Source organism: Lissotriton vulgaris, chromosome 12 (assembly GCF_964263255.1).
Source record: "Lissotriton vulgaris chromosome 12, aLisVul1.2, whole genome shotgun sequence".
In the NCBI taxonomy this organism is placed as follows: domain Eukaryota; kingdom Metazoa; phylum Chordata; class Amphibia; order Caudata; family Salamandridae; genus Lissotriton; species Lissotriton vulgaris.
Genome location: NC_141700.1, coordinates 710,361,941 through 710,375,476, shown reverse-complemented (window position 1 = coordinate 710,375,476; position 13,536 = coordinate 710,361,941). Strand labels below are relative to the sequence as shown.

Sequence of the window (13,536 nt, the reverse complement as noted above, 5' to 3'; positions counted from 1 at the left end):
ATTTGATGAAGACGAGCAGCCCAGCAGTATAGCATTATGTTAGGCATTGCTAGGCCACCCCTATTTTGTGGTAGGGATAGATGTTTCAATGACTTCCTAATCTTCCCATATTGCAAAACAAAATTAGTCAATTGCGATTCAAGTGTTTTTATAATTTTATCTTTGACAATTAATTGGATAGCTCGAAACGGATACAATACCTTAGGGAGTACATTCATTTTTAAAAAGTTGCCCCAGCCAATAATTGATAGATGTAGACTATTAACTCTCCTAAGATCTTTCCCTTTGTTCTTAATTAGGGGTTCAAAATTCAATTGCTGATATTTTCAATCTTAGGGCTAAGACATACCCCAAGAAACGTAGCCTTATCTGTTTTCCTGGGGTCATCATAATGAATTTTGTCTGTACATGTACATAGTATTACCGTTTTATCTTTATTGAGAGAGTATCCAGAGTAGTGACCAAATTGCTGAGTAATTATCTCCATTTCTAAAATTGCCTCTGCGGGATACGATGTTAATTCTGACACATTATCGGCGTGCGCTAGTATTTTGGTTTCATACGCACCAATAACTAGTTTCATTTTTGGGGTCTGTAACAGATTAATAATCAAAGGATTGATGTTCAAAGCAAACAATATTTGAGAACAGGGACAAACCTGTCTCGTTCATCTCGATATATTTATCGCGCGAGATTCTATACCCATTAGTTGCAGCCTGGCTTTTGGTTGTTGGTACATGGCTCTAATCGATTTAATAAGCCCGGGCCAAAATCTGTTTAATTCAAGCACACCCCTAAGAAACTCCCATGACACCCGATCAAAAGCTTTCTCGGCAACCAGGAAGATCATTGACATCTGGCCCCCTGTCCCGGACATGATATCAAAAAGCGAGATAACTCTGCGGGTATAATCCGTTGTACCCTTACCAGGGATTAAACCATATTGCCATGGGGAGACCAGATGTTCAATGACCCTCCCGAGCCGATTAGCTAGAATTTTGGCGTAAAGCTTGGAGTCAGAGTTAATCAGGAAGATTGGTCGGTATGAAGATGGATTCTCGACAGGTTTACCCCTCTCAGGAAAATTAATTATATTTGTCTCTTTCCAAGGCTCTGGAGGAGTTCCACTTAGTTGTATTCCAGTAAACAAATCCAATAAGAGGGGTCATTTTTGTGTTTCTAGTATGTCTTGTAGATAGGTTTTGCCTTCACACTGTGTTATGTTAGCATGAGCCTATTAGAAGTTTAAACGCCTTTTTCCTTTTCTGCAGCCTCTGCACACGGCACATTTTGTTATTAAAGCTTTTCACCTAGTAGAATATTTTGCTTCACACGAGAATAATATGTTTGCTTATAATATCAGCCTTGCTTGGTAAGCTATGACTGAACTGTGAGTGCCGAGGCCTTCAAGGGTATTTCAACACAGCGCTTGTTGTTCGGTTTGATCAGCGCACAGTCTAGACATAATACATATGCAGCTGTGGCCAACTCTGGGTTTTAGGCGCGATTAATAATGCACTGCAAAGAGCATGAATACACACTTGATGAATAATTTTCATGCAGAGAGTTGGTGCAGGAGATGATGTGATCCCTTACTGCTAAGACCAGAGGTATGGGCCTGCCCTTCTAAACCCAAAGAGACTTTCTATAGATATAATATAACATACTAGCAAGGGAGGGTAAACTGAGGTTCTATTTAGACCTTTTCCCTTTAGCATTTTAACATGCTTTCACCCTTTATATTTTATGGAATAGTAACTATGCTGCTAACCTTGCTCCTTATAATATGTTTGCTTGTATTAGATAAGATACTGCACTTGAGAACACTGCATTAGAAATAAACATTTCAAACTTGCACGTTTCATCATTTACTCCTCCTTCTGGACTGAAATTTTTGTATAACGAAAGAGTGTTCATGTGTTCCAGGTTACCTGAGGTGTTCTAAGTCCATGTTCTGGGTTGTCTAATCATTAGGGGGGTGTAAGAACCAATGAGACACTGATTGCTAATCTGGTAGGTGATTTTGGATACTAAGGTGAGTTTTCGCACACCCTAATTCACTGAGGTTCCAAGTCTCTATGCACAGTTCTGTGTAGGAGCAGGATTCCTGCGACAAGTATTTTATAACGTTTTAAGGGTATTTTGTTGAGGCCTGCAGCTTTCCCCAAAGCTAAATCAGACAGGGCTAATTGTAGCTCTGTAATACTAAATTCTTTATCAAGATCGTATCTAGTCAAATCGTCTAGGGCCTTACCCCACCCAGTATCTGCTGTAAATTCCCTTAAGGCTTTCCTAATTTCATCCGGACCAGCTAAAGTAGCAATTTGATACAGCTGTTGGTAATATCGGTGAAATACTTCAGCGATATCGTCTGGATTTGCATATTCCTGGCCGTTTGTTTTATTAGAGGCTATTATATTATATGTGATCTTCTGTCGAGTGCATATGGCTAACTGTTTACCCGCTCTCTCACCATTTTCATACGTAGCACTTCGGTGTCACTGAAAAGTATTTGCTGCTTGCTGGGTCAGCCAGCTATTTAATTCTGTTTTTAGGATCAATATACGATGCAGGGTATGTTCCCCATCTTCTTCCTGGGCTTTCAATAAAATATGTTCTTCTTCAGCACTGGCCAGATTTTGCATCAGCAGGCGATTTTTTATATCACACAGTTTTTTTGTTCTAGCCACTTAGCTGATTGTTTCCCCTCTAAGGGCAGCTTTAAAACAGTCCCAAACGACCCCCCTAGATGCACTGTAACAATTCATGTCGAAGTAACTTTGTGCTCAATCTCTAATACATTTTATATAATCTTTGTTTACCAAAAGCTTTCTATCAAACGTCCAATTTGTAGAGTGTCTGGTAAAATTGGTTACATTTATTGTCAATATTAGGGGATTATGGTTCAAAATTATTTTTGGACATTTCATAACTTCGGCTTTACAAACCAAGTCACTTGTCACTAATATATAATCTATCCTGACATATTTACTATGAGGGTATGAGAAATACGTAACCCAGGGTCAGGTTAATTTTTACATCCCAGATATCTACCAAATCATAACTGTCTCTGAGTTGGCTGATAGCTCTATATATCCTTGGTTTCGATCCTGAATATCTGGCCGACGTCTGTTTCCTAAATGCAGACCCCAAGGAAATATTTAAATCACCACAGAAAACTAACGATCTTGGCCACGAGGCGAGCTCTAATTCAAGATCTTTGAATATTTTTGGGTCATCTTGGTTCGAGCCATAAACCGAACAAATAGTTACAACAGATATCATTTCTATAATAACTCACCTCCCTAGAGTATCAACAGCTTTAGGCTTAGCTAATCCTAACAATATTTTGGCTAAAATAGCTACCCCAGAGTATTTGAAGTTTGTGTTGTGCAGGCAAGAATTTTATAGCCCCAACCCTTAATAAATCTTTTTTTCCCTGGGCAAGTGTGTCTCTAGTAGACAGATTACATCCAAAGGTTTTTGTTTAATAATTTCGCCAAAGCGACCTCTCTTACCCCTATCATTTAGATCCGCCACATTCCAAGAACAAATTGTTATCTTCCCATTACAGATTGCTACATAATTTCAAGGATCTTACCAGCCCTGATAAGCTTTAAAATACATTGTGCTTTTAGTTTTTCATTTATCAATGCTACAAAATTCACCATCTCATTATCAGTAATATTAATAGAGTTGCTTTTTTTATATTAGACCCCTGCCCCCGCCACCTTCCCCCCACCCACCCGAACAACACCCCCAGCACCTAATGTGAGGTGTACTGACTACAAATAGAGTTTGTTAATGATGAGCATTCAACACATGACCAGAGCTCAGTCATTATATCTTTATATAAATAGCACATGCTGAGCTCCCAGTTTCATCCCCTTTTTTTTATTTTAATTTTCCGTTATTTTGTTTTTCTTTAGTATCGTTATGACCAATTAAAAAGTATCATAATCAAGTCATTTCTGAACTAAATCTAGCTTATCCCATCGAGATACTCTTTGGCCTTAATTTCGGAGAGAAAAAACTTAGTTTGCCCCCCCCCCCCAAAATCACTTTAAGCCGAGCAGGAATGTTAAGGAAACCCTGTGCTTTCTTATCTTGGAATTATTTAATGGGCCCAGCTTCCACCGCCTCTCGACGGTAGAGTAACAAAAATCTGGGCGCACAAAGTAGGAGATATTATTTCTGGTTAGTTTCGACTCTGGTCTAGCTTTCTCGAAAACCGCCTGGCGGAGCAAAAAAGTGCCTAAATCCACAAGAATGGCACGGGGATAGGCCCCGGGTTTCGCTGCTTGCTTTAAAGTTAAGGGTACACGATGGGCATGTTGGACTTCTAGAGCCCAATTCCACCCAGTCAGCTCTGGCATAGAATCACAAAAAAGGTCCACCACATAGGAACGAGCATCTTTCCCCTCCACCCCCTTGGGGACCCCTAGAACTCGCAAATTTTTCCTCCGCTGGCAGTTCTCAAATTCCTCTAGCTTCCATCTAATATCTGCTAGCTCAGCCTCATGGGAATCAAACCGTTCCTGGTTTGTCGCAGCCTCCTATTTGTTAGAAACAATCCTTGATTCTAAGTCAGTCAATCGATCCCCAAATGTACTACAAGTCCTGGTTAATTTACGAACAACCCCTTGTACTTTGCGCAAAGCAGCTTGAGCCTTGCGCCCATCCTGGCATGTCTCCTTGCGATGCGATGTAATAGCCATAGGATAGTATCCAATGTTGGGGGAGCTAACCCTGGGTGTACCGGCTGAGCTGGTTGTTGATTAGGTTTGGCATACAGGGGGGATTAGTGAGTTGATGGAAATTCTTCAACCCTTATGCCCCATCTCTCTCTCCAATGAGCATCTGAGCAGAGTTGATCAGTGGAACCCAAGGGGTACCTCTTTGTTGCATTTGTCGGGGAAAGGGGTCTGTTCCAGTATTAAAGACTGCACATATGAAGCATTTGAGGCTAAGGATACCTTTGCTATTTACGAACATAAGCAGGCTGACCACTTTGTCTGTAAAAAAAGCTGAGACTCTTATGGTGCTAGACGGCTTACAAAGTCCCTTGTTTGGAACATGACTGAGCATGTGGAACTGCAAGGAGTTTACTTTTTTAAAGCACAAATTCTTCCTTTTAGTACACATGAAAAACAGACTGACAGATACTCTTCCTGTAGCACAGCTTGGAAAGTCATTTTCTCATCTTGGTTTTTCCACCAAACATGCTATGATATCTTAGATGGATTACCACATTTGATTCACCTTACTTCACATTATACTGAAGGTTGTAATTGGCAAAGGTTTTGTCCCTCAAAGCTGTAACTTCCTCCTGCAAATTCAGGGGCTCAGCTAGAGGGAGTCACATTTTCTTATAGACAAATACTTTTTAAAACAGACCAAAGTGAGATCTGGGACATCGGGGAGAGTCAGACCTTCTGTAATACCAGCAATATTTTGAGCTTAATCACCAGACAAGATTTTAAAACACAGCATTATTTACTTGTTTCATGGGCCTTATTTAGAATGCTAAAACATAGTAGTACTTGTTGAACTACTTAGTTTTGAAATCTGTACCTTGCTAGTCCTGCTTAAAAAGTAGTAAGTTTAACAAAAATGCATTCAAATCCTCACCTGCCAGGGATTAAAGTCAGTCCTGTCTGCACAGCTTCGGTTCAGGAACGGTCCCTCCCCATTGATGCAGGTGCGCAAATTATGCAGGGCTTGAGCGATGGCATAGGTAGCTTTATAAGAAGTTGCTGAATTGCTGATTTGTGTCTCATCAAGAAGTGGCATATTAAGTGTTATATCATTCTCTGTGTTGTGACAGTCATTGCTATCTGTAAAGGTTTGGTTTGCCTTATCTTTAGGCCACTGACAGCCAAAGGTATTCTCCCAGAAACTCCTTAGGAAGATGTTGGTAGGGGCAAGAGAGGGCTGTAGATGACGCATGAAATCTTGAAACCGTGGCAGAGAACTCTTCTTGATTCCTATTACTAGGTAGCCATGAATAAAATCTAAGTACCTAGGGGTCCATGCATCACTTCCAACCCAAACTCTTCCTGTGAGATTAAGTCGTATCACCTCCTTCATGAGAGGCAGCATAGAATCCCAGGTGGAAAACACTACAATGACCTTTGCACTAGACTCCTTGATCACCTGGATAATGTGATTAATTCTCCTCTGGGAGTACACTGTAGGGAGCCTTTCGTAGAAAGCAGCACATACTGAATACTTAGCCAACTCATCGATAAGGAGCTGGCTACCAAGCTGGCCATAGTCAGTGTCTTCAGCCAAAACACAAACCCAAGTCCACCCCAACACGCTGATGAGATGGGCCAGCACACGGGACTGATATTCATCACTCGGGACGGTGCGCAGGAAAGAGGGGAAGTGCTGTTTGTCACTAAGTAGAGAGACAGTGGATCCATAGCTTATCTGAAAGGAAAGCAAACAGATATAAAATTGTGAAAATGAATCTCCTCAAGTTTCAGAATATTTCCTCTGAGTGGTGCAACAAAAAAATCTGATTCCACTGTATTACCACGAGTCAGACATAGGGCTGATTACGACTTTGGATGTCCTACAGCGGCAGCACCAAATCACTATCACCTATAGGACCGCTAAAACCATGGTGCGCTCACCCGCCGGATAGGAGTTAAATCCTGGTCTGTAGGTGATTCTGTGGCAGTCTGACAGCAGCAGCCTGTTAGGCTCAAAGAAGAGTCTAACATGCAGGCTGCCTCTGTCAGAGCACCAACTTCACCTTCCTGCATGAAGGAACTGGGGGTGAAAATTCAGCAAGGCACTACACTTGTCCCCTCCGCATGCACCCCCAGGCCCAGGAGCAACAGGTGTCCCTTTTAGGGCCCCCTTTGTTGCCTCTCCGCCATCCTTTTCATGGCGGGCTCCCTACCATAAATAAAGCGATGGTAGTTCAACTTGTAATATGCTTGACTGTGCCACAAGGGCACCAGCATATTATTGCTGCATGACTGCTACAGGGTCCTGGATCTCCGTTGGATGCAGCAGTCCTATGGAGGTCCAACCCCCATACTTGTAATATTGCGGACAGGTTTGCAGTTTGGCGGTTCTATGGACCGCCATACTCGTAATAAAGCCCAGAGTCTTTTTGAGAATTGTCCCTGTTGATTTTAGATCTATCTGATCAGGTTCAATTTGATGAGACCTTACTTTGACAAAGGACCTATACAGGTTATGCATTTTTTGGTTTAAAGTCATAACATGTCATGAAACTGAACCTTGCAGTTTCTATAAAATAACATCATTATGATCTGTCAAAAAATCTTCCTTCCACTCTTTAATGGATCTTCATCCATCTCCCTAATTGATTACTTTGCATGTTGAGCTACAGAAGTCAGGGTGAACATTTTAGAAACCATCACCTAATATGTCTTTCAATACCTGACGTGAAAAATCCGTAATTCCCAATTTATAGTCCTTGCTTTAGGTATATTTTACTACTATATGTGATATAAATGAAGTCAAGATCTGCTGCTTAAATAAGGTAAACAATACGAATAAATGACCCAATATTGATCCGACAAATATCGATATACACAAATATCAGAAATTAAATACCGATAACAAAAATACCTAATCCGTATACCTAACTATAAAAATCACTAATATCTAATGCACAAATATCATTGACAATTATTTTTGTAACATGTATTGATATTGTCACCTATAAATAAACATGTAACATGTCAAAAATATTGATTTACATAACACAAATCAAAATATTATCACCAACATAACTAATAAATCCTTAAATAATACACATAAAAACACATTTTAACACAACAAATTAACCCAAAACTAATAATAAACATGTATAATTAAATACAAATATATTACATTAGCCAAAAATTAAACATACACTCCAACACAATTATACACCTAAAACATATATAATTATAAACACCAAAACAATTATTATTACCTATAAATATATGAACACAACCATTTAATATATTAATGTATATACACAATTAAATTCACACAAAAATAAAACAAACTACATATTATGCTAATAAAATAAAACATAAATTAGAGTTTACCAAACAAGGACTCTACTGATTAAAAATGTTTAAACTATACTAAACCAGTCAATAAAATCACACTACCAACAACTTTAACCAATACAATCAAACAAACAATCAAACCAGCTATATAAAAGACACAATTATTGAAACAACTAAATACTCCAAAAACGATAAATGCTGCAAGAGCAGGAAACGCTACCGGATTATCACAGCAGAAGATTACAAAAGAAATAATTAGTCTCAGCACCTACATATTCAGGTAAAGAATACTTATAATTCACCTAAAAATTAACTAAAAATATACTATATAATTTACCAAATAAAGAGTAACACACTCAGTAACTTTTATTATTTCACATAGACTATGTAAAAGAGAAGAAAACTAACTTCCAAACCAACCAATTGCCACAAACCAACAGCCATAATAAGGCCCCAAGAATATGTAATAGAATATGCATAAATCATAAATTAAAAATGTTTCCAACCAATGACCTAAAATAAACCTAACTTCCTAAACCTCGAAAAGCTTGCAACAAAGAACTATATTTAATTAACATAACTTTTTTTCTCTTTCAGTAGAAAATTCAGCACATGCTCCATAATAAAACTAGCTCAAATAAATACAACATATAATCCAAACAAATACTCATAACATACATATAGCATACACATATAATCTCATTTCCCACCTACCAAAAAAGTAAGAAATAAAACTTTCTGTTTGTAGCTGCAGAACTTTCTCCACCTCCATGTAACAAAAAATAGCAATCCACAAAAAGATAAGAATCTGAATGCGAAAAGGCCCCACACAAATGCAAATTTATAAACAATCCAATCGGAATCCATTCAAACCAATCCAAAATCTGTTGGTTCCATAAAAAGAATGAAACCGGATTTAAAAAAAAAAGAAACCTATGCAAAATTCATAAGTTCATATTAAACCAAAATAGATTTCCTAAAAAAAAAAATGTAAAGTCCATACTCTCATGGAAATTGTTTGGAGACAAATACCTGTAATAGTAAAGGTTAAAGTCCCACCCGCATAATAGATTACAGTCCCAAACATACAAATACTTAATACTTAGGGCCTTTTTAAGACTTTGGCTGTCTTCCAATGAGACAGCCAAGGCCATGGCGAGCCCACTCACCAAATTATGAGTTTATTCCATGGGAGGCAGGAGGTGCAGTGGCAGTCTCACGGCAGCAGCTGTGTTAGGCTCACAGGAGAGCCTTAACAGCATACCGCCACCATGAGAGTGCCTGCAGCATGTTCCTGCATGGAGTTGCATGCTCCTTGTCATGCATTCCACATTGTGCAGGAACGAGGGTGCAATTCCAGGGGGGTACAAAATGTACCCACCCACAAGCACTCCCAGGCCCACAATTCCCTGCATATCTGCCACCTTTTTCATGGAAAGATTCCTGCCATGAATCGGGCAGTGAATTTTCAGATCGTAATATGCTAGGAGGTTCTGTCATATGGCACCAACAGCATATTCAGGCCATTTGAATACTGCCGCAGTAAAGAGAACCTTGATCCCAGCAGAGGCAGCAGTCTCATGCCTGTCTCATCAACTCACTCATAATATTGTGGGCAGACCCGCCAGGGTGGTGGCGGTCAGACCCCCACAGCGATTACAGCTGTCCAGGGACCGCCATACTCGTAATGAGGCCCTCAATCATCAAAATATATATAATACAACATAATTTAACATTAAACATTCTTAAATTAATATTACTTTTTTTTAAAATGCAAAAGGGCCAAACACTACTAAAAACACATCATGCAAGTATACCAGAAACAACACTAACCCAACTCCAACCTAACCCGAATTGAGGAAACTGTTGGACACTAAAGGGGTGACTTTTACTATTCCCACTCCAATCTGAACCAACTTGAGGAAAGTGTCGGACACTAAAAGAGGGACATTTACTATTCCCACTCTAATCTAAAACAACGTTGGGAAAATGTTGGACACGAAAGGGATTACATTTGCTATCCCCACTCCAATATAAACCAACTTTGGGAAAGCCTGTGTTTTGGAAAACTTCGGGGGAAGATTGTAAGTGCAGCTTGCACTGCGAGTTGAGTGGCTGGGGACCGCCACTGAGATGCGAGGGCTCTTTGGAGGTTTTGCAATAGCAATGGTGATGTTAATCCAGAATGCAGGCTTGTCAAAGAAATGGTGAATAATACATTCTTGCACTTACTTCATGGCACAGTGCTCACTGTTCCCTTGCAGCACTCCCCTCTCTGCACCACATCACAACTGGAAGGCATGTGGCTGTAATCCTTCTCCTGCCCAACTCGCCACAATGGCAATAAACAGCATTTTATTCCATACATTTGAGCATATGGTTTATGTCATTCTATTCTTTCATGCATTTTTCTTATATATGCAGGTATTCTAGCAGCACCAATGCACAATCTTTTTGCATAGGCCCATATTGCAAAGATTTGATAATCTAGGGTATGATCCAGATTATGTAGCTCTATTATGACAATAAATCGGCTCTGACCTTTGACTGTAGTATTTAATGCTCAAATCTAATTTAGTCACTCCTGCAATTTCTAGATATTTGCTAAAACCAATTGGCCGCTGGGAAAGGGGCTTACTTTTTCGGCTAAGGACTGACACTATGAAATATATGTTATCATTTCCTGTGGGTTTCACTACCAACCTCGATATCTACCCTGTCCTTGTAATAACCAACACAAACAATCTTCTTATTATTTAATTCTCACCAAAAGGTTTTTGATCCCTTATTTTAAAGTCTTACCTCTGATTGATTATAAGGTAGCTCATGGGATGGTCCTTGCTCTAAATGATGATGAACTAACCTTTTGGGATGGTTGCTTCTTGAAGGCGGCGGTGCACACTCGCAATTCTATGCACCCCTGCTGAATTATATCCACTTTCATCTCATGTTTTATACTGTAATACTGGAGGCCTATCCTAACTTCAATGAATGTTTTTTTAACTTATTATTTGGTTTTTGTACTTTTATGGATATGTTCCTTTTATCTGAATAAAGTTTATATTGATTGATTGATTGATTGAGTACTACACCTGCTCAAAAAGTATGTTTTGGGACCACATTTATTTTCATTAACATGGCATGAATAATATATATGTGTAGAGTATAAATGCAGAGTATATATGCTTTTTAATTACAAATGTTGATTGTGGGGAGGGGCCATGACTCATGAGATGTGAAGCATCAATTGAGTATTGATGCTCTTTCCCTCCATCAACAATGGTGATAAAGCATATTAGACTTTGCACATCTGCGTTTATAGTTATGACTTGTAATTTTTATATGCATTTATTTTTACAGGTGTGTTTGAACCAAAACCAGGTTACATTTGTGCAACAAGGTATGATGACAATTAAGAGATATTGTGACTATTAGGAGAGTTGTTTCTATTTTTTATAAGTAATTGTTACATGCCATTCCAGCCAGTCACTATGATACCAGCAATGGATCAAGGCTAGAGGGGCTAGATGAGATTAGCGAACCTCGTCAGGGTCAGCCTCTTAGTCCAGCCAATCGCAAGGGCCCAAATAGGCTTCAGTTTCTTTTCTGGAATATAGTAGGTCTCTCTTCCAAATTAGATAACCCAGAATGGGGATTATCTATTGAACAATACAAGATCTGCATGTTCCAGGTAACATGGGCTGGGACGGATACACATAGGTTGGGCTATGCTTCATTTAGCATCATAGCTACACAAGGGGGCAGGGGAAGGCCTTCAGGGGTTCTGTGTATCTAGGTTGCCACTCACTTAGGTTGCGATGTGAAGCAGATGGAGACCTCCTCTCATGACAGCCTCTGCATCTATTTGCTATTTTCTACAAAGGTCAAAATTTACCTGATTAATGTTTGCTTATGGCCGGTACGGCATGGTCATGAGTCAGCGACTCTTGATCAACTGTCTTCTTTTCTCCCTTCAATCCCTGATAACTTTTGGGTAATCATTGGTGGGGATTTCAATTGCCAGTTTGAACTATTGAATGGACTAATTGCTGCCAACCCTAGTGCTGAGGATCTATATTGGGTTACTTATTCCAGAGCCCAATATTCCTCCAACACGGGCATGGACTCCACTGGTGTTACAGATGTACACTCTTACCTTGAACATCTCACTAAAAGGGTGCAATGGTCGCACAACCTTTGACACCCCGGGGAATTCCACCTTCAATAGACTAGGGCATGCCTCTATCCTAGATTACATTCTGGTAAACACAAAATCCTGGCATAGGGTATTAGACTTTAAAAACATGCCTGTCATGATAGTGACCATAATGCGCTCATTTTAGAGGCACTCTCACCATGTGCTGAGCATGTTTCTGAAGTTTCACCACCATTTGACTCTAGATTAATCTTGTCCAATTGTTGGAGGAGAGTTTGCTGGGGGGACTTTTCAAATTCACAAGAAATGATGGCTTCTCTATACCAACTAGTCATCCCATTTCTTACGGTGGAGAATCAGCTTATTTCATACAATAGCAGCCCTGTTTCCTTCCACAAAATCTCCAATAACCATCAAGACTTATTTTCTACTATGGCCAATATTTTCATCCAATTAAGAGGTCTAGGGGAATTAAAAAAGCTTGTCACCCTGGGTATAATGATAGCTGTGGCATAGTCAAGTCAGAGCTTATTGCAGCCATTAAAGCAAATGACAGGCCGTTGGTTAATGTAAAAAGGGCAGCCCATAATTGTGCCAACACCAAGGCGAAAAGTAGTTGGGAGAGGCAAAAATGGGACACCCTCAGAAGTGATTTAAATATTCACGATATGAGGTATTTTTAGAACGTGGTTAATTCAGGTTCCCAAGAGGACAAACCGGCCATGGAACCTAATATTGGGGAAGATGTGTGAAAGGCACATTTTGAAGCTCTATACTCAAGTGTGATGGATGAGGATGGGTCAGTGGTTAATACATCGAATCCCCTTGAGCTAACTTCTTTAGACATACCTCCTATTTCCCTTAAAAAGATAACTGAGGCACTGAGTAGGATAACCCCCTCCAAGGCACCGGAGTTAGATAAATTCCCTAGGGACCTCTTCTGTTCTGAGCCAACCATCTGGGCCCCCTATTTGTGGTCTTTGTTCAACGCTATCTTGCAGGGAATGGCGATTCCCACCACCTGAGTGGGAGCTGAAATTATACCAATTTTCAAAAAGGGTTCATGCTTTTACCTGTGAACTATCACCCCAATAGCCTTATTGACGTCACTCCAAAAATGTTCACCTGTGTACTTTTGGGGCGCCTCCAGAGCTGGATGGATGAGCACAATGTTCTCAGTCCCCTCCAAGCCGGGTTCAGAGCTAATATTTGTACGACAGATCAACTTGTTAGGCTACAACTATTTTATTGGAAATCAGTGTGTATAGAGGGTGGCAGTCTCCATCCAATATTTGTGGACCTAAAATCTGCCTTCAACCTGGTGCAAAGGGATAA

At 39.8% G+C, this 13,536-nt stretch overlaps 1 protein-coding gene across 1 annotated transcript in view; it reads right to left on the bottom strand.

The window, feature by feature from the left end:
• LOC147678069 (extracellular calcium-sensing receptor-like) overlaps nt 1-13,536 on the bottom strand; it is a 75,016-nt gene that overhangs the window by 48,128 nt on the left and 13,352 nt on the right. The window contains exon 2 of the mRNA XM_086945617.1: nt 5,632-6,435. Coding sequence (XP_086801743.1) covers nt 5,632-6,435 — 804 coding nt within the window. The remainder of the gene's footprint in view (nt 1-5,631; nt 6,436-13,536) is intronic.